Source organism: Diadema setosum, chromosome 20 (genome assembly GCF_964275005.1).
Source record: "Diadema setosum chromosome 20, eeDiaSeto1, whole genome shotgun sequence".
Taxonomy (NCBI): Eukaryota; Metazoa; Echinodermata; class Echinoidea; order Diadematoida; family Diadematidae; genus Diadema; species Diadema setosum.
The window spans coordinates 32,144,218-32,167,296 of NC_092704.1; the positions used below are offsets into that span (position 1 = coordinate 32,144,218).

At 36.9% G+C, this 23,079-nt stretch overlaps 2 protein-coding genes across 2 annotated transcripts in view; both read right to left on the minus strand.

Moving 5' to 3' along the window:
* Window positions 1-10,432, minus strand: part of LOC140243611 (uncharacterized) — an 80,146-nt gene extending 69,714 nt beyond the window's left edge. Inside the window, exons 1-2 of the mRNA XM_072323277.1 lie at window positions 10,366-10,432; window positions 2,567-2,623 (exon numbers count right to left, since the gene is read on the minus strand). Coding sequence (XP_072179378.1) covers window positions 2,567-2,623; window positions 10,366-10,432 — 124 coding nt within the window. The remainder of the gene's footprint in view (window positions 1-2,566; window positions 2,624-10,365) is intronic.
* A 6,370-nt stretch (window positions 10,433-16,802) lies between these two features.
* Window positions 16,803-23,079, minus strand: part of LOC140243612 (sushi, von Willebrand factor type A, EGF and pentraxin domain-containing protein 1-like) — an 80,804-nt gene continuing 74,527 nt past the window's right edge. Inside the window, exons 32-35 of the mRNA XM_072323278.1 lie at window positions 22,504-22,738; window positions 21,664-21,825; window positions 20,027-20,185; window positions 16,803-18,559 (exon numbers count right to left, since the gene is read on the minus strand). Of these exons, the coding sequence (XP_072179379.1) occupies window positions 20,028-20,185; window positions 21,664-21,825; window positions 22,504-22,738 (555 nt within the window). The 3' untranslated portion in view covers window positions 16,803-18,559; window position 20,027. The remainder of the gene's footprint in view (window positions 18,560-20,026; window positions 20,186-21,663; window positions 21,826-22,503; window positions 22,739-23,079) is intronic.

The following is a 23,079-nucleotide window of genomic DNA, read 5'->3' on the forward strand; positions in this document are numbered from 1 at the left end:
CTCGCCACGTTCTTAATCTCGGAGTTTCCTTTCAGATTTGAAAGGTTCAAGAGCAGCGTCAACCCCAAGTTTGCGTTACACACCCACGCGTCTGGACTTGCATTGACCGAGGATTTAAAGCTAGCAGTAACATCTTTATTGCATTGAAGAGAATTGATGTACTGTAATGCCAGATTTGGATATACTTTCAAAAGTGTATAAACGTGATATTACATCTAAATGTAATAAAACACTACAAAATGAAATCACATTTTAGAATGGTTCGATTTTTTTCTCCCGCCTATCTTGCTTCCTAAAAATGAAAGATATAATGTCAAAACGAGATTCGATCATCCTGTCATGGAAGAGTTTTATTTTTCACCCATCAATCGTTTAAAACTTGTCACTCGTTGACTTCAAATGATACAAAAATACTACGAAATAAGAGAAGAGTTCTATGGGGATTAAAGACACAGACATACCAGGGGCTGAAGTGTTTACTGACGCTTTGAAGAGTTCATAGAGTATCAACTTACTCGAACATGAACACAAAGACAAAAGAATGCATTAAAACACTCAGAGAAGCAAAGACGGATAGATACACATACAAAAACATATAGGCCTACGTAATTACTAAAATGTACTCATATACAAACAGACGTACAGAGACGAAAGTTCTATTTCCCATAGTGTAAATCCGACTTTTGCATTTACCTCTCAAACTTCCATCCCTCTCCCTCTCTCGCTTTTCCCTTTCTCCCTTTTGTTTCGGCTAACAGATCTCTACTCTTCCTCTTCTTCTTCTTCTTCTTTCTCGGCTCATCCTTCTTTGACATGAAAATGTCAGAGTGGGTGTTATGCTATGATTTTTCATCTCTACATACCTTTGTATAGTTTCAGTGTTTGGTGTATAAACAGATATCCGGCATATTTTTGTTTAAGTTGTACTAATATATTGTATGAAGGGCTCTTTGATAAAAAGAAGAATGCGAGAAGCAGTTTGAACACCCCCCCCCCCCCCCGACTTTGGCGGTCGTCTGTATTCAATTCAATTTAATTCAAAGTTTATTTCTATTTCTCGACAAAACATATGTTTCATTTCCTTTGATAGCAGAGAATAAGGTGAATAGAACATAGTGAAATCAAAAGACTGTACAACAATTGAGGACCTATAGTAATATAATATTGAGGACCTACAGTATATGATACCGCATGCGCGTTCCCGATTTTTATTTTTATTTTTTTTAAAAAGGGGTACGGTTTAGGGGTTGAATTCAGGCGGAAAATACCAAAATATTGTTTGAATAGGGGGCGTTTCTGTATTTTCCCCAATTTCTTCGTTTAGATGTAGTTCTCAAATCTTTCACAAACAATCTTCATAATTATGAGGTCCTGAATAGGGCCCGACTAATGTGGGCACTCTTCCCCTCGACAACCTTCCTTCATTTAGGGGTAATTTTGTTAGCCTAATTTATAATCGTTTGTCAGGCATACCCCTAGTAAGAAATTCCCGTTTAAAAAAAAAATTAGATTCATTTGATGATTAGATGATTAGGATGATTAGATGATTAGAAACCACTCATGAAATGTAAAAGAGCATCATGGCAATTCTAGGAGGTATTGAAAGTTTACTGAGTATTCAATAAACAACGAACACGATGAAGGTACAATTATTAACAAAAAAAAAAGTAAAACACCTTTTATTAGGACCTCTTTATTTATGGATATCTCAACCATTTCGAAACCAATTTTCATCAAATAAACTTTGAATTCCTCTTAAAATTGCATACTTTGTCATGTTTTACGAGAGGTTTTAATTATCTCACAAAAAAATTTGGAAACCTGAAGCCCCATCCCAACCATCCCTTTAGGGGTGCTGCGCGCATATAGGGCGGACAATAATTGATGCCAAGATGGCAGACAGATTTTGCTTACGTATTGGAAAACAAAGAAATTCAATTCAATTCAATTTATTTTTTATTTTCATACTTCTCATTTATGAATATTGAATAATAATATAAGTTCTTTTACCTTGTAAACAGTGTGCAGAAAACAAACAATATACATGGTGATAACACAGCAATTGTAATGATAACTGGTCAAAATGGAAATGGGGTTGAACAAAGAGAAGTATGACGGGACCTACATGAAAGCTAGCTAGTTTGGCTGTAAGCCCCGAGTAATCAGTGTTTGTGAAAAAGAAACGGAGAACGGATAGAAGATAAGACCATGGCAGGCGATTTAATGGTACCAAATAAGAAAAGCGGGGTATGCCTATGTGATTTAAAAACAGAAAAGAAAAAAAAATATACTAAAATGTGAACCATTACTGTGACCGAGTTAATCTTTTGTTTCCGGAGTAGAACATGATTTGCATATAAAACCTACTTTGGTATATACACTATAAACTGTTGTTGCATTAGAACTATCACAAGGTTATGATCAGTAAGACACAAAAGTAACATGTATAGCCATTAATTCATTTGGTGCCTGCCGTCAAGCTCTGGATATAGAAAGTGAGAGAGAGGTAGAGGGAAGGGGGTAGAGAGGGAAACGAATAAAGCAACAGAAGCGAGAATTAACTTACCAATCACTACGGGAGGAGGAGAGGGGCTCCTCCTTCTTCGTCTCCACCATCCAGACTCTGGGAGAAAACAGAAAAAAAAAAAGAAGAAGATAAGATGATGACAAACTGGGGGGGGGGAGGCATTTCATGAAGCAGTTTGACAAAGTTGTCGGACAAAATTTGCTTTCAGCCAATCAGATGGAAGGATTTCAGTAGTTTGTAATACCCTTGTCAGAAAAATATCCGAGCAAAACGCTTCATGAAATGCCCCCCCCCCCCCCCCCGGGTTGACAATGATGTTAATGAATTAAGAAACGAATGTATTTCATAATAGATCTAAACACATAATGGATATATTATAACAATGGTAAATTGATAACGACAGATAAATGAATGCAAACTTATATAGATGTAAAAATACTTAGATTGCCAATAATTTTCCCAGATCAAAACTACAGAAAGATGTATCACGCACATCACACATGATGTACAGTATGATAAGGTGGCATACATAGACCATTTTTTTCACATGTATTGCTCCATTCATTTAGAAGCAAGATGTTTTAAAGATTCTTACAGTTCTTAAAGGTATGAAAGAAGATCCAGCAATGGACTGATTAGAGCGTACACGAATGGGAGTTAAAACGAATGAATGCTGTAAAGTAGTAGAAGTATACAAGATAGGCCTATAAGCATGTTTGCATTGGTAAACTATAGAGTATGTATATGGTATACTAGTATGGTACTTATTCACGTTCTCAGGTTCAAACTTTATACTTTTTCTTTTTTGTAAGCGCTGCAGGCTGCTCTGATGATACACGCCATCTTGGTCATCATGGTTGCATTGAATTGATCCAAATATCAAAACTGAAAAACACTGAAGGCAGCATGAAGACGTTTTGATAGCAAAGTTGTAAGATGTTGTACATTGAAGAGCTAACTGCCTTACATGGTTATATTAAATTGGTTAGTCAAATACCGGTTAATTAGTGATTGGCTAAACACAGTCACGTGATGGAGGAACATTGGTTATGTTCGCCCATGAGAGAACATTTTTGTAATGTTCTCCCATGGGAAAACATTTTCACGTAACAAGTAATGACAGAAGGACCCGCGCACAGTGAATTTGGCTCTGCGCGAGCGATCGAGTGTGTTGTGCTGGTGGTTGACGTTGAAGTATTTGACTAACCCATATAATATAACAGATAGTGACTTTTGTTGTCGGGAACATGTACCAAACGTTCCACCCTCAGGGTTTGAAATGCTATTTCGGGAGGCTATATAGCCTCCCTCATAGCATTTCAAACCCTTCGGGCAGGTCGGGTGGAACACTCGGTATGTTCCCTCCCCCGCCGGTCATCATCTATAATCATTAATGTTTTACTCTTTCTCCAGTTTGTTATTTCCTTTTTTTTTCACGCGTATACATTCGTACAAGCGACATCAATTTGAAGTTGATTTCCTCATGAGACCAAGTGGGGTTACATTGTACTACGGACATTTTTTGTCATGATGATGATAAATAAAACAAAGTTGATGAAGTGCAAGACGCGAACCCAAGCGGAAAATGACTTCCGTAGAGAGGTGCGATCTTCCTTTTAGTCTCGTTTTTTTCCCCATCATTTCCCCATCATGAGATTATGTCAAAGCAGAAAAAAAAGGATGGACTTCCAACCTCCGCCCCCTCCTTCCCCCACAGTTAGACGTTTTTGTCTGTTTGGATTCACTTTTCTCTCCTTGTTTGTGTTGTTCCTATGGCAATCAGCTTCAGGAGCTATTCAACTTTATTTTCAAACCTGTTCGGAAACCTAGCTAACCTGCTAGGCCTGTATACGTTTCCTATGACCAAGGGATTTCCCCTATAAAGGTCGCTTGCACCCCCTGGTGTCGTAGACATGGTCATTGCACGCACACACGAAAAAAAAAAAAAAAAAAGAGGAAAGATATAAAGTGGAATTAAAAAAAAAGGAGAAGTGTAAAGAACTCAACTACCCTCATTACTATGGTCAGTGATGATAGCAACGTTCAGTAACACTGTCTCCAAACCCATCACTGACCAAGTAGCTACAAGAAAAACTGTTGTATACACTGTGACTCCATGCACTGACTTAACGTTTACCTTCATGTACATGTAGATTGAGTGAATGAAACAATTAATATTTTAGTAGAACACACCGGTGAAAGTTAATTTAAGGAAAATCAAACAATCCGTTGAAAAGTTATGAATTTTTCTAAAGTTTCTGCACAGTCACTGCTGGGTTAGAGGACTGAGAGTTTATGATGTCACATTCGTAGAACGATATAACGGAAATATAAACAGGATTTCACAAAGTTATATCTTTTAAGGATACACATCCCTCAACATGTCACTGAAGTATCTTAAGGGTAATATCATTTCCCCTGCCTTCTAAAAGAGGCAAGTGAAGTGCTCTTTTATTATGCGAGAAAAGAGCAAAAAGGTATTTTGCTTATATTTTCTTTATATCGTTATACACATGTGACATTCTGTAGTGGTCTTCTCATCAGGCCATGGCTATACTGAGACTTCAAAAATTTACAACTTTTGAACGATTATCCGATTTTCTCAAACTATGATCAATGTGTTCTATTAATATTCAATTCAGTTCAATTCAATTCAAATTTATTTCATTTTTCGAAAAGAACATAAACATCTCACTTTCTTTGGTAACAGGAAATAAGATTGCATAATCAAAACAAAGTAAATTGAGAAAAACATAATTGTGGAACCTTGGGGTAACAAATACGTTGTAATGAAAATTAACTGACTGAAGTGATAAAGACGATATAACAATACGCAAAACATCGAAAAATGGAGGGACCCACTAAAAAGACAAAGCTTGTAGAATATTGTTGCATTCTCTCAATTCACATGTATATGAAGGTGAGCTTGTCCTTTCTATAAGGTGAAGGATATATAGCGGGGTACTGTGTTGGAATAATCATTGTTTAACAATTCATATTTCATCCGAGGCGTAAATCAAAAGAGACCAAAGTCAACCCAAGGGGGGGGGGGGGTTGAAAAGGGTGATGGAATTTATCGTCTTTAGTTACACTCAGTCAAGGATAAGGTAAATCCCACCTTAATCCTATTGTTGAAATATGATCATACTGACTACAGGGAAGTGGTCGATGTCCGACAAAATACAGACTTACAGTTACATAAAGCCACTTGCGTCCCTTTATGTATATTCAATTTTTCAATTCAAACTTTATTTCGTATAGTAAACGTATAGACCTTTGCTATCTTCGTTATATCTCCATCAAGCATTATAATTTTCAAAAATAATGATAACAATAATAATAATAATAATAATAATAATAATAATAATAATAATAATAATAATAATAATAATAATAATAATAATAATAATTGACAGTGCTTATATAGCGCATTACACTAAGGGATAATGTCCCTATATGCGTTCAATACTAGTAGCACAGCAATTACCGAAACCAGAAAGGAAGTATATCATATTTAAACTAAATCTCTTCCCCCAAAATAATTCTCCTTCCTAACTTTAATGCTACTATTATCCTACCCCAAAACAAGAAAAAAAAAAAACACACACACACACAAAAAAAAAAATCAACCCTTCCTTTTTAACCCAGACAGACATCCCGTCCCCCTTGGTTCCCAGTCAAAAGAGAACAAAGCAAATTAAAAAAAGACAAAACAAATCAAAACAAAACACACACACACACACACACACACACACACACACACACACACGTCTTATATAACATCATCTTTGCCATAATTGCAAAGTTGCAAATATCTGTATATATAGTGTGACATAGTATCATCCTAAAACTTAAAAGGAGGATATATCGGGGAAGATATATAATATAAACACTTGATCTAAAACCTTTGGGCGAACGTATAGAATACCATATCCTGGCCTTATCACTTGATATCATAAATTATCATTATTATGACAGAAAATGACCATTTCCTCCACATAAGGTAGACAACTTTGAGTTTACACGTGCGAGTTTCATAACCAATGTTACCCAACCCACGCAGGGGAAAAGCCTGGTGAGTGGGTCCGGTTCATGTATAATACCCACACGGAAGTGTGTGGAAAATTGCCCCGGAAATTTAGGGATAATATCTGGAACTTAAAGGGATGGTACAGTATTGGTGGAGATGAGAATTGGTCTTTTAACTTTTTGCGAGATACCAAGAAAACACTTATGATATAGTACAGAGCATACCATTTTAAGAGGAATCCAAAGTTTATTTGATGGAAATCGGGTTTGGAATGACGGAAACATCCAAAAACAAAGTTAAAAAAAGCGATCGTAATAAAGGGTGGGTCCCACACTTTATTAGAATGGCTCTTTTTTTGGATATCTCAGCCATTTCAAAACCAATTTTCATCAAATAAACGTTGAATTCCTCATAGAATCACATGCTCTTTCATATTTCATCAGAGGTTTCTCATTGGCTCATCAAAAAATGTTAGAAAACTGAAATCAGGTCTCAACCAAAACTATACGATCCCTTTAACAGTTCTATCCTAAACTACGCATGCCGATGTCGGAGTAGTGAGCGAAATAATTTGCACGTAGGGACAGCGCGTTGCGTGTCATTCCTCTGTGAGTGGTGTGTGTGTGTGTGTTTTTTTTTCCTTATAATATTCTTATAAAAAGCGGATGTTGCCCAACGGAATTACAATGTTTTGACAAATGCCAGAAACAGGAACAACGGCAATGAAAAGAGGAACATTTTGAATTAGATGGACAAGATGTCTACGAGTATCTTTATAGATGAACATAAATCATCCTACATAATCCCATTACTGTCAATCTTGAACACGTAACCGTATACATGATACTTTTTGGTTCATGTGCCTGGCAAGTACCCCAAGAAAAAAGTTTGTTGTTGTTGTTGTTGTTGTTGTTGTTGTTGTTGTTGTTGTTGTTGTTGTTGTTGTTGTTGTTGTTGTTGTTGATGATGATGTATTCTCAATTCGTAAGAACTGCTATTTTGTGTTTTATATACGAACATAAATATATTATACATAATAAGACATTAATATGATTATACATATTACGCAGAAAACGATTCGTATTCAAGTGTCATGGTACCAAAGTCTGGAATGACTTCTCTGATGACGTCACTGTTGGCCCAGCACCTTCATCATTTCAAAAAGCAGAATTAATCTTTATTTTTCATAAACATTTCATCTGATTTTACCAACATGATTATCTCTTCATCCCTTGGCGTTCAGGTCGATCGAGATTTAGATTTACATGTCTATATACGCCCTACCATTATCTCAACCCTGAATTAGAGAGGTTTTTTTTTTTTACTTCATTACCTTATCTTTCCTTTTCTTCGGCTTTTTTGTATTGTTCATTATGAATAATATTAGCAAATAATGAAAGTCTTTATCTTTACGGATGATTTATGTTTCACAAAGTTTGACCTAATTTTAGGGCGCTTTCATCCGAAGGCACCTACTTATTATATATAAGCATTTCTTATGGTTCCTTCATTCATTTAAATGTAATCATACGCTATTTACCTGCTCTCGCATACAATACTATTATTGCATCTACTTATATATCTTTCTTTCAAAAGATTTCGGAAGACCTGCATTTTTTTTTCTTTCTAAAATTTGTTTTGTCCAGTGATATGTTTTGTAACTCAGTTTGATTCAATTCATTTCAATCAATACGTCAACATAATCATTTTTTATAGGTCATTAGAATTGTCATTTGAAGCATCCAGCTAGCCTTGAAGCCATTTCTTTATTGACCCGTTCCATACTGAATTCTGAAATACCCATAGACTTGCAGGCCACTAAGTTCCCGTATGGAACAGGTTAAAAACCCTCCCACTGTCCTCGGCTTTGGATCAATTTTTAGAGTTCACATATTTCCATAGTGTTCATTTCAATAATCTTTCTTAAAGCTCACGGGGGTACAAAAACCCTCCCCTTATTAGCGCAGTCCTGGAACTGCCCAAGACCAGGGAGGCGGCATCTCTCTGCCACCTCTCTGCAAAGACGATGTAAACAAAGGGATGTGAAGCAGAGAGAAATGAGAGAGGAGGCGGAGGGGAGTGGTGGGGGGGGGGGGGAGGAGGAGGAGGAAGAGGGAGGGGGTTGGGAGAAAGAAAATACGTCGCGGCAAAGAGTTCGTTCAGGATGTAATTCAAATAAACTGTTACTGATACATGCAGACATGGACCCTATTTGTGGTAGGGTCCATGATGCAGAAGATTCGGAAAAAAACCCAGGGAGGTGCCACCTCCCTGGAAAAACCGAGGAGCTGCCGGTAAAAGGATAAACAGCCTCTTTAGACAGCTGTGGATTATCATGGCACGTAAGTACGGCTGCTAGGCTAATGTTACATTTTATTGGCACCGCTGCCACCAGAAAAAAAAAACAACAAATATACAGGTCAGAGGGAAAAAACACGAAATTCAAGGAGGGAGGTCGAAGAACGTGTATCGAGTTATATGTTTTGTTTGTATGTATGTGTGTGTATATATATATATATATATATATATATATATATATATATATATATATATGTGTGTGTGTGTGTGTGTGTGTGTGTGTGTGTGTGTGTGTGTGTGTGTGCGTGTGTGTGTGTGTGTGTGTGTGTGTGTGTGAGTGTGTGTGTGTTTGTGTTACGGGACAGGCTTCTGATTTGAAGAGATAACTTTTTACGGTGGGGGTTGACGATCGCGATCGAAGCGTCCACATACAAGCGTTGGGTAAAGGGGAGCATTGATCCTTGACTAACATAGAATAAATCCATTCTACGTGAAGGCTGAATAGTTTTCTGCCATATAGATTAATAAGAACTTTACATGTATTAGATTCCAGATACCAAAACACGATGAAAGTTTAGTCTGCCCTTGACTGTAGGTCATTGACATCAGCAAACCAAGTTGACATGAATACCACTGGGCAGGATACGGACATCTGAACGTAACTTGAGCAGAAATTTTCCTCTCTTCCGACCCCCCCCCCCCCCTTTTCAGGACTAAAGGGAGTGAGAAAATGAATGTGAAGATACACTCATTGAATCCTTTATGCACATGATAGAATTATGTGATTTGTGTAAAACATTGCTGAACACAAGTCTCGTTGATACCGACCGCCTGTTAATGAGCGAACCCAATCCCGAGCGGCTTCCTTCCTTTACAGGGATAGTGCAGTTTCGGTTGAAATGGGGCTTGGGGTTTCCAACGTTTTTTATGATGATTGTTTTGAGATAATGATACACCTCTCATGAAATATGAAAGAACATATAATTCTAAGATGAATTCAAAGTTTACGTGATGAAAATTGATTTTGAAATTCAAATTCAAGTTCAAATTCAAATTCAAGTGAAATTTTATATCCAATAACACATGGTTGAGATATCCAAAACAAAGCAATCTTTCTAAAAGATGGTTCCCACCTTTTATTAGGATTGACTTGTTTTACTTTGTTTTTGGATATATCAACTAGGCACTTCAAAACCGATTTTTATCAAATAAAGTTTTAATTCCTCTTGGAATGGTATGGTCTTCAAAATTTCATGAAGTGGTTTGTACGTATCTCGAAAAAGTTAAAAGCTGAATTCTCACCTCAACCTATACTATACATGCTATACCATCCCTTCAAACCTTCAATCCGTTTTCAGCGTGAACGTGCAGTGATCCGAGGAAAATGGTGTATAGAGAGTCGAGAGCAGCTACTGGTATGCAAAATGTGGGATTCCTCTTTTCGACATGGTTATTTTAAAAGAAGAAGAGAAAGGTAAAGCATCACTCAGTATCAGATAATAAAACTTACCTACTCCCGGAAGACAGATGAATATTAGGAGTATTAAGCAAGTGATGCAGGCGGCAGACGAGGCCATAATGGATTGTTGTGTTCTCTTCCAGACACGAAATGTGCGCTTGGAGCTGGAAGAAAATCATAGGCAGTTTAACGATGATTGGTCCTGATCTTGCTCGACAAAGTGAAGTATGTTCGATCAGAGTCCAAGCCGAGGTGAAAGTGAGCAAGGAGCTGTACACATTCTGTTTCCTCTGTTGTAGAAAGTTGTGTTTCGTTTTTCTCTTTTGCGCGCCGCGGTAAATTGCTTTCCGTTTCCGGTGGACACAAACTATGACAATTTGACGACACTACGGAGGTTGAAGCTATAAGGTGATAATAGGGTCGTACACATGTATGCATACAAGGCCGCTAGAGCAGGAAAAAAAAAGCCGAAGAATTGATAACAAAGTCCGTATTGGTCTGTGGCTGGCTAGATGACTTTCTGTCATAGAAAGACAACGTGTCGGCCTTCCAGGATCTAACTGGTAGGCGGGGAAACTACAACAGATTGTCAATCCGAGTGATTGACAACCTGCCTACCAGCAACCTTTCCGTCCTATTGACCTATCACGCGGTTCGTTCCATGCTAAGTCAAATTTGTGTCATAAAAGAAGTACAGTCATCGAGATATTAGGAGAAGAGGAATCAATAAAGAGAAAATGCTCAGTTAAAAAAAAAAAACACACAAACAAACAAAATATTGTCAAGGAAAAGTAATGTGCCCGCGTGTGTGTTTATTAATTACGTGTGCGTATGTATGTGTGTCAGTGGTTCCATTAACATGACATTATTTTGCCCCTGCGATCGACAGTTGCTCCCATTAGATATCTGCACTCTAAGCCAAACATAATTTCCATCCACAAACATAATCTTAACCCTAATCCTTATCCTCACATCAAACTAAACCTAAAACCCTATCACAACCCTAACCCTAAGTCCTTGGAGAAAATAAGACTGGAGCAACTGTTGCAGGAGCAAAATAATGTCGTGTCGCCATTGTATCAGGGGAATTACCCTACCCCCCCCCCCCCGATAGTTACCCCCCCCCCCCCCCCCCGGCTAAAGACTGGTTAGTGATAAGGTTAGAGTAAAGATTAGGGTTAGGGTTAGTAGGTTCAGGATTAGCATTATTAGAATTAGTATTAGGGCCAGGGCAAGGGTTTGAAGTAATTGTCCAGGGGCTAATTGCCCTCGACCCATCATCACCACTGTCATCTATCTATCTATCTATCTATCTATCTATCTATCTATCTATCCATCTATCTATCTATCTATCTATCTATCTATATGTCTATCTATCTATCTATCTATCTATCTATCTATCTATCTATCTGTCTGTCTATCTATCTATCTATCTATCTATCCATCCATCTATCTGTCTGTCTATCTATTTATATATTTAATTGTCTGTCTGTCTATGCTCAGAAGTATGATGAACAGATAATAAAACGCAAATGGGAAAAATAGCTAAAGGAAGGATCGACGGTGTTAAAACGCACCTTCTTTACAGAAAGACCAAATCGCAGTAAAGAGCGTAAAGGAAAGTGGAAGAAGGTATAGGTTTGAGTTTGAGAAGTCAGTTTGAGAAAAACGTGCAGTGATTATGATGATCTTTATAATAACAAACTTGCTTTATATATAATGTAATGAATAACACATGTATGGTTATTTTTGGTGGGTAAAAGTTTCAGTTGCTTAACCCCCACTAAAAACATACACAGAAGTATGTGCAAAAGGGAATCCAAATCACTGCCAAACCAACCTGTCTCTGATTTATCGAATCGAATATTATCTTCGTTATGCATTTTGAGACGCTGGTCTTAAGAATTCCATGATGCCCATGACCAAAGTGATGATAACAACAAACGGGCGCGACTTGTCACAAGAGGGCAGCAGTGGGTTCATTAAAAAAATCATAGATGACCTTTTCAAGGGATAGCCAATATTACCTGCAACGGTATAGTCGTGCTCTCTCAGTAAATCCAGTAAATGGTGGACAATCAAATCATTTTGCTGCTTTATAGGCGATGTATATTTTACCCAGGAATTTCACCACAAAAATAAAAAAATGAGGTGATTTCCCCTTTCACACAATTTTCTTTTAATAAAGAGATAGAAGGAGACAGAATGATAGAAAGACAGATAGATACACCTCAGAAGGAGAAAGGGGGGGGGGAGAGCGAGAAGAAGTGCAGATATTATAGGCAACTGCGTTTATTTTGGTCTGCGTTTATTTCGGTCTGCATTCATGCAAGGAGGTTCAAGAGCTGGAGTTTCAACTGGCTGTATAAATATTCGTACAGCTGTCAGTTTTTCGAGAGATGCACACAAAAATTCCGCAGGTGCATTTATGCCTTTGATGATAGGGCTTTGATGCTGACATTGATAATCTGAAGATTTGTTTTAACTTTAATGTCAAGTATATTTTGCTTGTTTTTTTTTTCGAAAAATGATATAAAAATTTTACCGAATGATACAAAATATAAAACAAAAGTCAATTCCTTCCAGAAATTAAGTGTTTGTTTGTTTGTCCATTTTCCATCTAAAATGATGGCTGGATAGCCCATACTTCAGCTACGCTAAGCTGGTTTTCCATGGGTCCCATTTGGACGCGAGGAGGGACCACTTCACCGGGTAAATCAGAGCTGTATGTTGGGAAAGTGTTTGAAAAGTGTTGGGAAAGTGCTGGGAAAATGTTTGAAACTGTAACCTTATAAAAGCCGGTTTTATCACTTTTCCGGTAACTTCCGATAAATAAAACTGATATGTGGTGTAGTCTTCAAGTATTGTTCTTTGCAAATTGCTATTTCATGTTAGTGTTCAAACATGTCCAGTCAAGTGATTTTGATATCTTGTATTACATCGCACAATTTCTATTCGTGCATCCCCGTGTATTTGCCATGATGTCTCCCACTCATTCATAGGGATTCTTTTGAGAGTCATGTGTTCTGGTCATCATGCAAAGAGACACGAATCTATCGTTTGTCTATCTGCGTGGCAGATCCAGTTTGGCACATACTTCATATAGTTTTAGTGGCTGCATCGAATGTGGGATCAAAGGGAATAAGACTGTTATGACTCTATTTCTTGGACTTCGATCCTTTCTTCGTGATGGCGCTAGTAATAAGCTAATAAAGTACACTGTAATGACAGTAGTACGTTTTGAATCTGAGAATTGCTTTGCTTTCAGATTCGACGTATGAGTTTTGGCAACAGAGTAATAACAACTTCCTTGGAATCTTCAAATAAATGACTTTAATGCGAAGAGATGGAATTTTGCTTAAACTTGCGCAAGCAACATCAAGAGATTTAGTTCCGTTTTGCCGTCTTGGCACTTGAGTTTTTTCTTCTATTTCTTACATAAATGGTTGTTATACAACACAAAACTCTTAGCTAAGATTTTTCAGTTGACTTATTCCGCAATGACAACGACTTGGTCGCCAACAGTGAATATTCGAAGGTATAAAGAAGACTTTTGGGAAAACCGACTCCATCGGAAATGAGAGACGCCGGTAGATTTGGTGTCTTTTCCTGTTATTCTCCAATCTTTTCGATCATTATATGGCTCCATAAAGGCTATTTCTTTCATTTTGCTACTTCCCCATTTGTTTGCTCTGTACCGGTCATCTGCTGGGATCAGGGAATAAGCAAAGCTTCGAAATGAACTGAATGCCTTCGTATACTGTCAAATTTCTACAACGGACCGGAAGTTTGCTTCGTGTTGACTCCCTTGCAATTTTCTGTCGGCAAACCGAGAGCGAGATAATGCAGTCTTCTACGTACATGTTACACGTTATCTGTCTTCTTGAAAACAAACCAACAAACCAACAAACAAACCAACAAACCCCCAAAACAAACAAACAAACAAACAAACAAACAAAAACAAGCAAACACAACAAAACACAAGGGAATACCACTTTTAGAACATTACTGTTTGGGGTATTTTTTGCTGTCATCCCGCGATGGTGATGGAACAGACCATTGCGTCACTCTTGTCGATCAATCTACAATCTACACGAGCTCTCGCTATATAACTAATTTTATACATAGAATAACTCTGCGTGTTTTCCCTTTACGTCCGCAATCCACTCTGCTCTGCTCAGACTGTTCTAGAACGATAGCGCTCCTGGTAGGATCAGGGGATCAGTGGATATAGCCCCCCCCCCCCCCCCGCCTCCCCCTCCCCTTCGACAGGAAGAACTTCCCGACTGAACCATCGGAATCATGGGTTTGTTGCAATTTTTTTAGAATTTAATACATCAAATATTATATCTTCGATCTTTGTATTCGATATGGGTAATTTCATAGATGAGGTACCAACTTGTGACATGCTTATTTTGACAATAAAATCATAGATTATATATACAGTAAAATCAGAAAAAAAAAAGCTTTTTGTTGAACATAGGTTTTTAAAAAATTATATTATTTTAGTAAGTCTCTTCAAAAGTTGTGAAATGAAAATTCTCCTTCTTTGTATTCTTTTAAGCGGAAGTTGAAATCCTTTCTGTTAAACCCTCTCTGATTTTTCGCTTTTATTAACCAAGTCCCAACAACCACAGGGTTCATCATCCAACCATCAATCAATTAATCTCTGAATTTGTTTTAATGAAATAGCCATCATAATCTCTGCACGGCTGTATGCAGCCACCAGCTGTTTGAAGCACCTCTTCATTTCCCTCTTCAATTTCCTCTTTCGTTTCCCTCTTTCGTTTCCTTGATCAGCGTGTAGGCATTCTCTTTCTTCTTTCCTTCCTTCCTTCCATTTTTCCATCTATTTTGTTGAGTCCTGTCATGTTGCTGTGTGTCTCCTATTTTGTTCCGTCTTGTCTTAAATTATACTTGTGCTAAGCATATGCAAATAAGTATTTCATTAGATTTTTCTTGAGGGGTTCACAATCTACAAGCTTGCTTTTTAGTGGACCTCTCAGTTCTTTTTTTTTTTCAACTGAAACATAACCTTGTATTTTTTGCGTAAACATGCATGTATCTTTATTATTGTATCATTTGATATCATTTGCAAGATGTATGTACACGATTGTGATATGATTCCTAATTTATACTGTGTTATGTTCTGTTGGAAAGAGGAGAAGAATAAAAATAAAATGAAATGAAATGAAATGAAATGAAAAGTGAGTGAAAAAGAACACTCTAAACTGTCATTTTGTATGCCGACTTGCTTCATTTTTTAGTTTAGAATGCTCATTTTCACTTTCTTTTGAAGGGGTTTTGTAAATGTTTTTTTTTTTTTTTTTAAACCTAGAATTCAACAAAAAGTTTTTTTTTCTGATTTTACTGTATGTATATAATCTGTATCACAAAAATCTCACAAAAGCTAATTTTTCATGAAAATTACACATTCCATCAACTTGATACTAACATAGGGTCTATGTTAAGGGTAGTAATAATTCCCCCTGCTTTCTGAAAGCAGTTAGTCAAGTGCTCTTTCATTACGCTAGAAAAAAGAAAGCATGTTGAATGTTCTTTATATTTTCTTTTTATTGCTGTCCACACAATCGTCATGAACTCTAGTAGTCTCTTGATCCAGTGGTTCCAACACCAAAACTTTAAAAATTCATAACTTTTTCATCGATTGTCTGATTTTCCTCAAACTTTCACTGATGTGTTCTACTAATGTTGCTACTTTCACTCAATCCATTGTTCTTTGAGCTTTACCGGGTTTCCGTTAAGTTCTTCCCTTCTAAGGGGATGGGGGGGGGGGGGGTACTAATGACCTTGACCTCCGGTCTTGCAAACACCCCCCCCCCCCCCTCCAAACCTGAAAACATTCTGCAGATAGTCTTGTATAGATGTGAAAGTACTGACCTCTCTATCGCATCACTCTTTACAATGTCTCAAACACCCATACTCTTGGACACACACTGACATATTGTACCCTTTTTAGTCAGAAAGTCAGACACCATGAGTTGTATTGTTTGCATTCTGCTTTGAGCTATGTACAATTAAAGAGCTAGTATGTCCATATGCTTTAAAGTATTTTTATTTATCTAATCATTCATTTGATTATTCAATTAATTACTTATTTATTCATTTTCTTTCTTTAACTTATATTATTGTTATTGTTTCCCTTTCTTTATTGGGGAGGGAGGGGTTAGTGTGTGCATCTTTTATTTTGACATTAAATATGAGGAATACTGTTCAAAAGGAAAGCTGGCAGCTTTTATATGGGAATTGTAGTAACTCTTCAAATTCAACATATAACACAAAACTTGATACGGCCTACTAAAATTGAAAACAGCAAAAAATCTTGTGGAATTCGTGATAAGTTTGTCATATGTGATTATTTATTTCATGAAAAATCCATATTGTTCAAAGAAAAATTCAGTACATGTGAGAACAGGTTGCTACTCTTAAAGACAACGGCATTCATCTGAAAGTGATACATAATACTGTTGTATGAGGTTGGGCAAAACAAGAGGTCTGCAATCATCCATTTATTAGACAAAATTAATTCTAAATAAATTCTGCAGAAACCTACGTGACCAGCGAGATGGCACCTTGGCTAGTTACAACAAGGTGCCTTCTTGCTGCACATTCAAGCTCCATTAAATTTGTACAGTAATAGAATACATATTACTGGATTATATGGACCTGATGGCCTGACACTTTTTTTTTTCTTCTTGTAGTAATGACTCATACAGGAAGCGGGTCTTGGTTTTTACATCACTGACAGGAGTTTTTGTTTTTGTTTGTTTGTTTTTATTCAATACTCTATATGTACCAACAAGCCGGTAGGATATTCATGAGGACATATATCTTTACCTAAATTACATTGAATGTGATTGCTATCAACAATAGGCCCAATTCTCATTTGAAAATATGAAGGAATTATAAATCGCTATGTTTGAGCTTTCCACTTGCACGTGAACAACAACAACATTTGTCATAACAAAAGAAACTGCATAATCTACAGTATATCTACTGATGGTCTGTTTCAGGACTGAGCATGTCAGTGGATTTTCAGCACAGCGAAGAAGACAACAGGGTAAAGATCTTGACTATGAGATAAATTCTGCTACATCGTGACCATGGGAAAGATGTCTGTTATATTTGTAGGTTTTTGTAATGACAACATAATAATCACAAATTCGCGCAGAGATAATGAGTATAGCACTTGCTTTTATGCAACTTCATGTTTTTATTCTCTCATGCATACTTACAATACTGTAAAACAAGGAATGTTTGCGTGCATTTTAATAGCACTAAGATTCACGAAATTAAAAGGGCACACGAAAGCCCTTGTCTACACGACATGCATTGAATGCAAGTGGCAATTCGCGAAAATTTCAAGCCGCGAAAAAGGCCGTCGGCTCCAATTTGCAAAAAATTCATGCCGCAAATATATCATGTTTTACAACAATGCACAGCTTTTGATATAGCATGAAGTCTTCATTCAATTATACCAAAGAACAGTGTCAGTCAAGGTGTAAATAATTGGGCACTTGAGAAGTAAACATGCTTTATGTGAGAAGACTTCTAATCCCAAAAATACAATTTTAAACAATGATAATAATCATGCATGCACCACAGCTGTAATATGCATTCTGATAATGTTACAACCCCCCATAAAACAACAAAAAACAGCAGATAACATATTCAGTAATACAACTTTAAGCCATATGACTTCATTCACAATACACATATATCTTACAAGCATTCTACAAAACATCATAATAATTAGTAGATACACTGGATTTTCTTTTTTAAAGCATGTATAAGATTTTTTTTTTCCATCAAGGGTTCAAAGAGATTCCAAAACTTTTGTAGCCCAGGCAGACTGTCAATAAATGGCATTCATGTGCTTCACTAAACTCACTCAGAGTGATTAGAATGACACAAAGCATTAAAGTAATGACATGATAATTATGTCACAAAGTGTAACACAAATTATCAAACTAAGTGTTATAGTTAAAAAATGCCTTGTTGTTGACATGATAATTTCTGCTCATTTTTTTTTTTTTCATCTCAACATTACCAGCATAGATATTTACAGCCGAAATAATGACCATCCTTTTTTTCTGATTTTCTAGATAGTTCATGGTTTCATCAAAACATTGCTTTTCACTTGGTCATTGAAGACGAAGGATCATACAACTTTCATCCATGCCGTTCATGATCCACTGTGATGAACGGTCAGATTAGGCAGGCTCTGTATAGGAAGGGGGGGGGGGGGTGGAGAGAGAGAGATGAGGGAGAGAGAGAAAAGAAAAAAAACAAAGTGGAATGAATCATACTCAAGAAAGATCTGGGGCTCCATTACATAAAATGATACCTATGTGGTCATTGTACACTGCAATTATTGGCAGTTTACAATCATTACAGCTTAGTTTCTTTTTGCGGAGATTTTTTAGTACAGTGCACTCCCGTTATAACGAACATGGTTATAACAAAATTCCAGCTACAACGAAGTAAAAAGTCAGACCGCAACATTATCCATTCTATGTACAATGTATTTCTATTGTTTATATGTTCGGTTATAACGAAATTTCGATATAACAAAAGAAAAATGCCGGTCCTGGAGACTTCATTATAACGGGAGTCCACTGTATACTCAAGAGCCCTTCATGAATGTCACAAATCTGGACCGACAGTGTACAACTATTCACTCTGAGTGATTATATACTATCAAATGGTGAAGAGCTTTGTTCACTAGTAGAGCTACAGCTTTCTAAATCCTCTTCAATCAAATATCAGGATAAATATTGCACAGTGGTTGCAGAGCAATTCACTTCAGTTCATCCTGGGTAGGACATTGTAGTAGTACCGTGGACTCCCGTTAAAACGAAGTCCTCGGGACAGGCTGTTTTCTTTCGTTATATCGAAATTTTGTTATACCGGAACAAATAAACAATAAAAAACATAGAGCTGATAATGTCGAGGTCTGAATTTTTACCTCGTTAATGTGAACGGAATTTCGTTATAACCGTGTTCGTTATAACGGGAGTGCACTGTAGTAGTAAGAATGTCAGACTGTTATTTTGTTGTCATTTTCTTTGCTGTATATACCTTGTTTGTCTAACAAGATTACTAAATTACATGGGTAAAATCAACCCTTTCTTTGTCAGGGATTTGGGCAGTGTGTAAACGATATGTGGCATTTTATGTGCCAATTGCCATTCAATTGTCACTCAATATGTGCCAATTGCACAGCTCAGACAGTAGTGGGGGTTAATTTTCATTCATTCCTGCATTGTCCCTGTGTTCATGCATCAACAAATTACCAGCCAAATACACAAACAAACAAATGGATAGGAACAGATCACACTTTTACAGCCACAAACAACAAGTGAAGAGTTTGTTCGCAAAAACCGATAAGTCCATTTTTTAAGATATTGAAGTACGGTCTCTGTCATAAAGTACAAAATAATACCTTTTAAATGATATATTGGTCACTACATATAAAGGCACATTTTTGAAGTTATGGTCAAAAGAAGCAAAAATTTTCTTATTATTCTCTTTGTTTTTGTTGACCTTTAATCGCAAATATCTCCATTTGACAAATATGGACTTATCGGTTTTTGCGAACAAACTCTTCAAGTTATGAATATAATAAGTAGTGGAGAAAGGAGAGGCATGCTTGCAATGTGAAGACATGGAGGATCCGATCGAGACACACCTCAACAATCCTGTGACGAGATCGCTCCGGGAATGGACGTGTTTCCCGCGGGACAGGAGAGGCATCCCGTCTGTCCCCTGAATGGCTGATACTGGCCCACTTCACATGGGGTGCAGGGAACGAATCCAGAGGCAGAGTAGTATCCCTTTTCGCACTGGACTGTAATGTGGGAATGGAATCAAAGCATATACTGACTAAAGCATGGAAGCTACCACTTCACTGCTTCTTTTTCTTTCTTTCATTCTTTTTTTTTTTTTCTTCTTTTTATGCCAATTCACATATAGAGGAACTTTCACATGATTGCTATCATTTGAACACAGCCAGTTTTTAGTGAGCATCACTTGATTATAATTTTACAGAGTAATTTCAACAAAAACTACTATCTCCAACAACACTGATCTGCATGTTTTCATTTTCTCAATGGTTCAGTGAAGTGTGAAGTTTTTGAAAAGACTTCCGCACCACACACACTATCACAGTTACAGTACTTGCTATCAATGCAAACAATTGCTATGTGGACACAAGCAAAAAAAAAAAACATGACATAGGACACAAACTGGTGTCAACTATAAAGAAAAATAAAGTATGGATACATTTTGCACTGAAACTCAAACAGACACTCCAAGCATACAACTGTGGGGGTATGGGACAGGGAGTTGCGGTTGAAAATGTGAAGGTTGTTTTTTATTTTTTCTTTCTTCTTCTTTGTCTTGTCAGGACATACTTCTGCAATCATGTTTTTTGAAACAAATTTAGTTTTCTTCTGTTTTATTTTGCAATTTTATTTGGTGCTTGTTAGCACACAGTCTGACAACACTTAAAGGGAAGATAAACCCCAGAGCAATGTGGATTGAGTGAAAGCAGCAACATTAGTAGAACACATCAGTGAAAGTTTGAAGAAAATCGGACAATCGATGCAAAAGTTATGAATTTTTAAAGTTTTGGTGTGGGAACTGCTGGATGAGGAGACTACTAGAGGTTATGACGTATGTGTGGACAACAATACCAAGAAAATATAAAGAAAATACTGCAAAATTCCATTTTTCAAGAAAATTACAAATTCCATCAACTTGATATTGACATTTGTTAAGGGTAGCAATTATTCCCCCTGCTTTCTGAAAGCGGTTGGTCCATTGCTCTTTCATAATTCTAGAAAAGTGAATTTTTGTTTAATTTCCTTTATATTTTCTTTGTATTGTTGTCCACTCATACGTCATATCCTCTAGTAGTCTCCTCATCCAGCGGTTCCAACACCAAAACTTTACAAATTCATAACTTTTGCATCGATTGTCCGATTTTCCTCAAACTTTCACTGATGTGTTCTACTAATGCTGCTGCTTTCACTCAATCCACATTTTTCTTTGGGTTTACCTTCCCTTTAAGGCCACAAAAAAAATCTATGTGTCAAAGAGCAGTGATTGATTGTAAAGTTTATCAAACATAATCTGTTAATAAAGAACAGCAAACAACTATTTATTACAATATGTAAGAAAATGGCTTTACAAGGTTAGTTCTATTCATTTTAAGTCTGCTTGACTTTGCAAGAGAATTGGGTCTGTTGCTTCCCACCTGAAAAGTGTCTGGAAATGAGACTGAGTTTACACAAAGGAGATGAAAGAAGCAGAGAATCATCTTACCTTCACAATCTGAAACGGCCCTTGCTCCTGTCTCCCTAGTCCATGTCCCATCCACACAAGGCTTGCACTGGCTCTGTGCCTGCTCGTCTTGGTAAGACCCCATTTCACACTCCAAACATTCTTCAGATTCCTGCCTGAAGTAATGCCCAGTTGGACATGCCACTATACAAAAGGAGAACAAAACATGAAGATACAGTAGAAAAGAAAGAGGTAAATTCAAAAGCAAATACTAAATAAATTACTCCATGTATCAAAATATACATTATGCATGAGTTTTTTAGAGGCAATCCTCCGTCATGTCATATTCTGCACTGAGGAAACACAATCCAAAACCAAATCCATTCATTTATCTTAATCAAAGAAAGTGACTGAATTACTTAAATGAATACATCAATTTGTATACTGTTGTACTCATTTTCAAACATGATGTCATGTATTACTTCTCACCAAATGTGTGAAATTAATTGATTTATCAAATATTTTAAAATGTGATTATTAGGTTTAAGTTCAAATCAATGGAGCATTTTGATTATTTGATAATTTTCATTCCAGTACTTAACCTTCACAAAATGTCAAGCACTAGGTTGGCTGACTCAGCTGTTTCAAATAATTGCACGAGAAGGAAAAGCTTCCAATCCTTACTTTACGACTTTTCATCCGAAATTGATTGTGCATTAAGTGTCGAGTGAAAATATTGCTTGTACAGTACGTGACTCCTTCATAGTACACTTACAGTCTTGGATCACCAACAACAAAGCAGTTATGGCAAAGGCTAACACTATATGCTTAGTGCCACATTTCAATTTTACTTTACAATCAGTGTTCTCAATTCTGGCTCACCACATGTTAGCTGGTCATGATTTGGAATGTAGCCATCGTCACACTCCACTGACAGCTCCTCAAACATTAGTGAATAAGAGGGTGTGGTTGACTGCCAGTCATCCAGCCTTCCACCGACCCCTTTAATCAAGCCCTCGATCCTGCGCCCCAAGTGATGGCTCAATTCTCGCAGCCTCTGACGTTCTACTTTCTCATTTTCTACAACTTCGTTGTTCCCCTGTGGCACAGCCAGTATCTAGACGTGGAACAAACAAGGACACTAAACTCATTCTGGATTTGATATGTCAGTCAAATAGTGCTGCAAAGGATTTTATATCTATAGGAAGATTATTTCTGTTTTGCAAATTCAATTTTCACAAAGACGATTAACATATAATTTTAATGTGCTTATCATTTTCAGCATCAGAAGCTAGATTGCTCTTAGCATATCTGGTAGTTTCTTGATGCTAGAAACATGACTGAAATTACAATCATGCCTCTAGCAATTCTTCAGGGCAGAGACATAAAAATACATACATTGTATGTGAAAACTTCAAGTGAATTACTGCCTTTTTTATGGTTGAATTTGAATGGCTG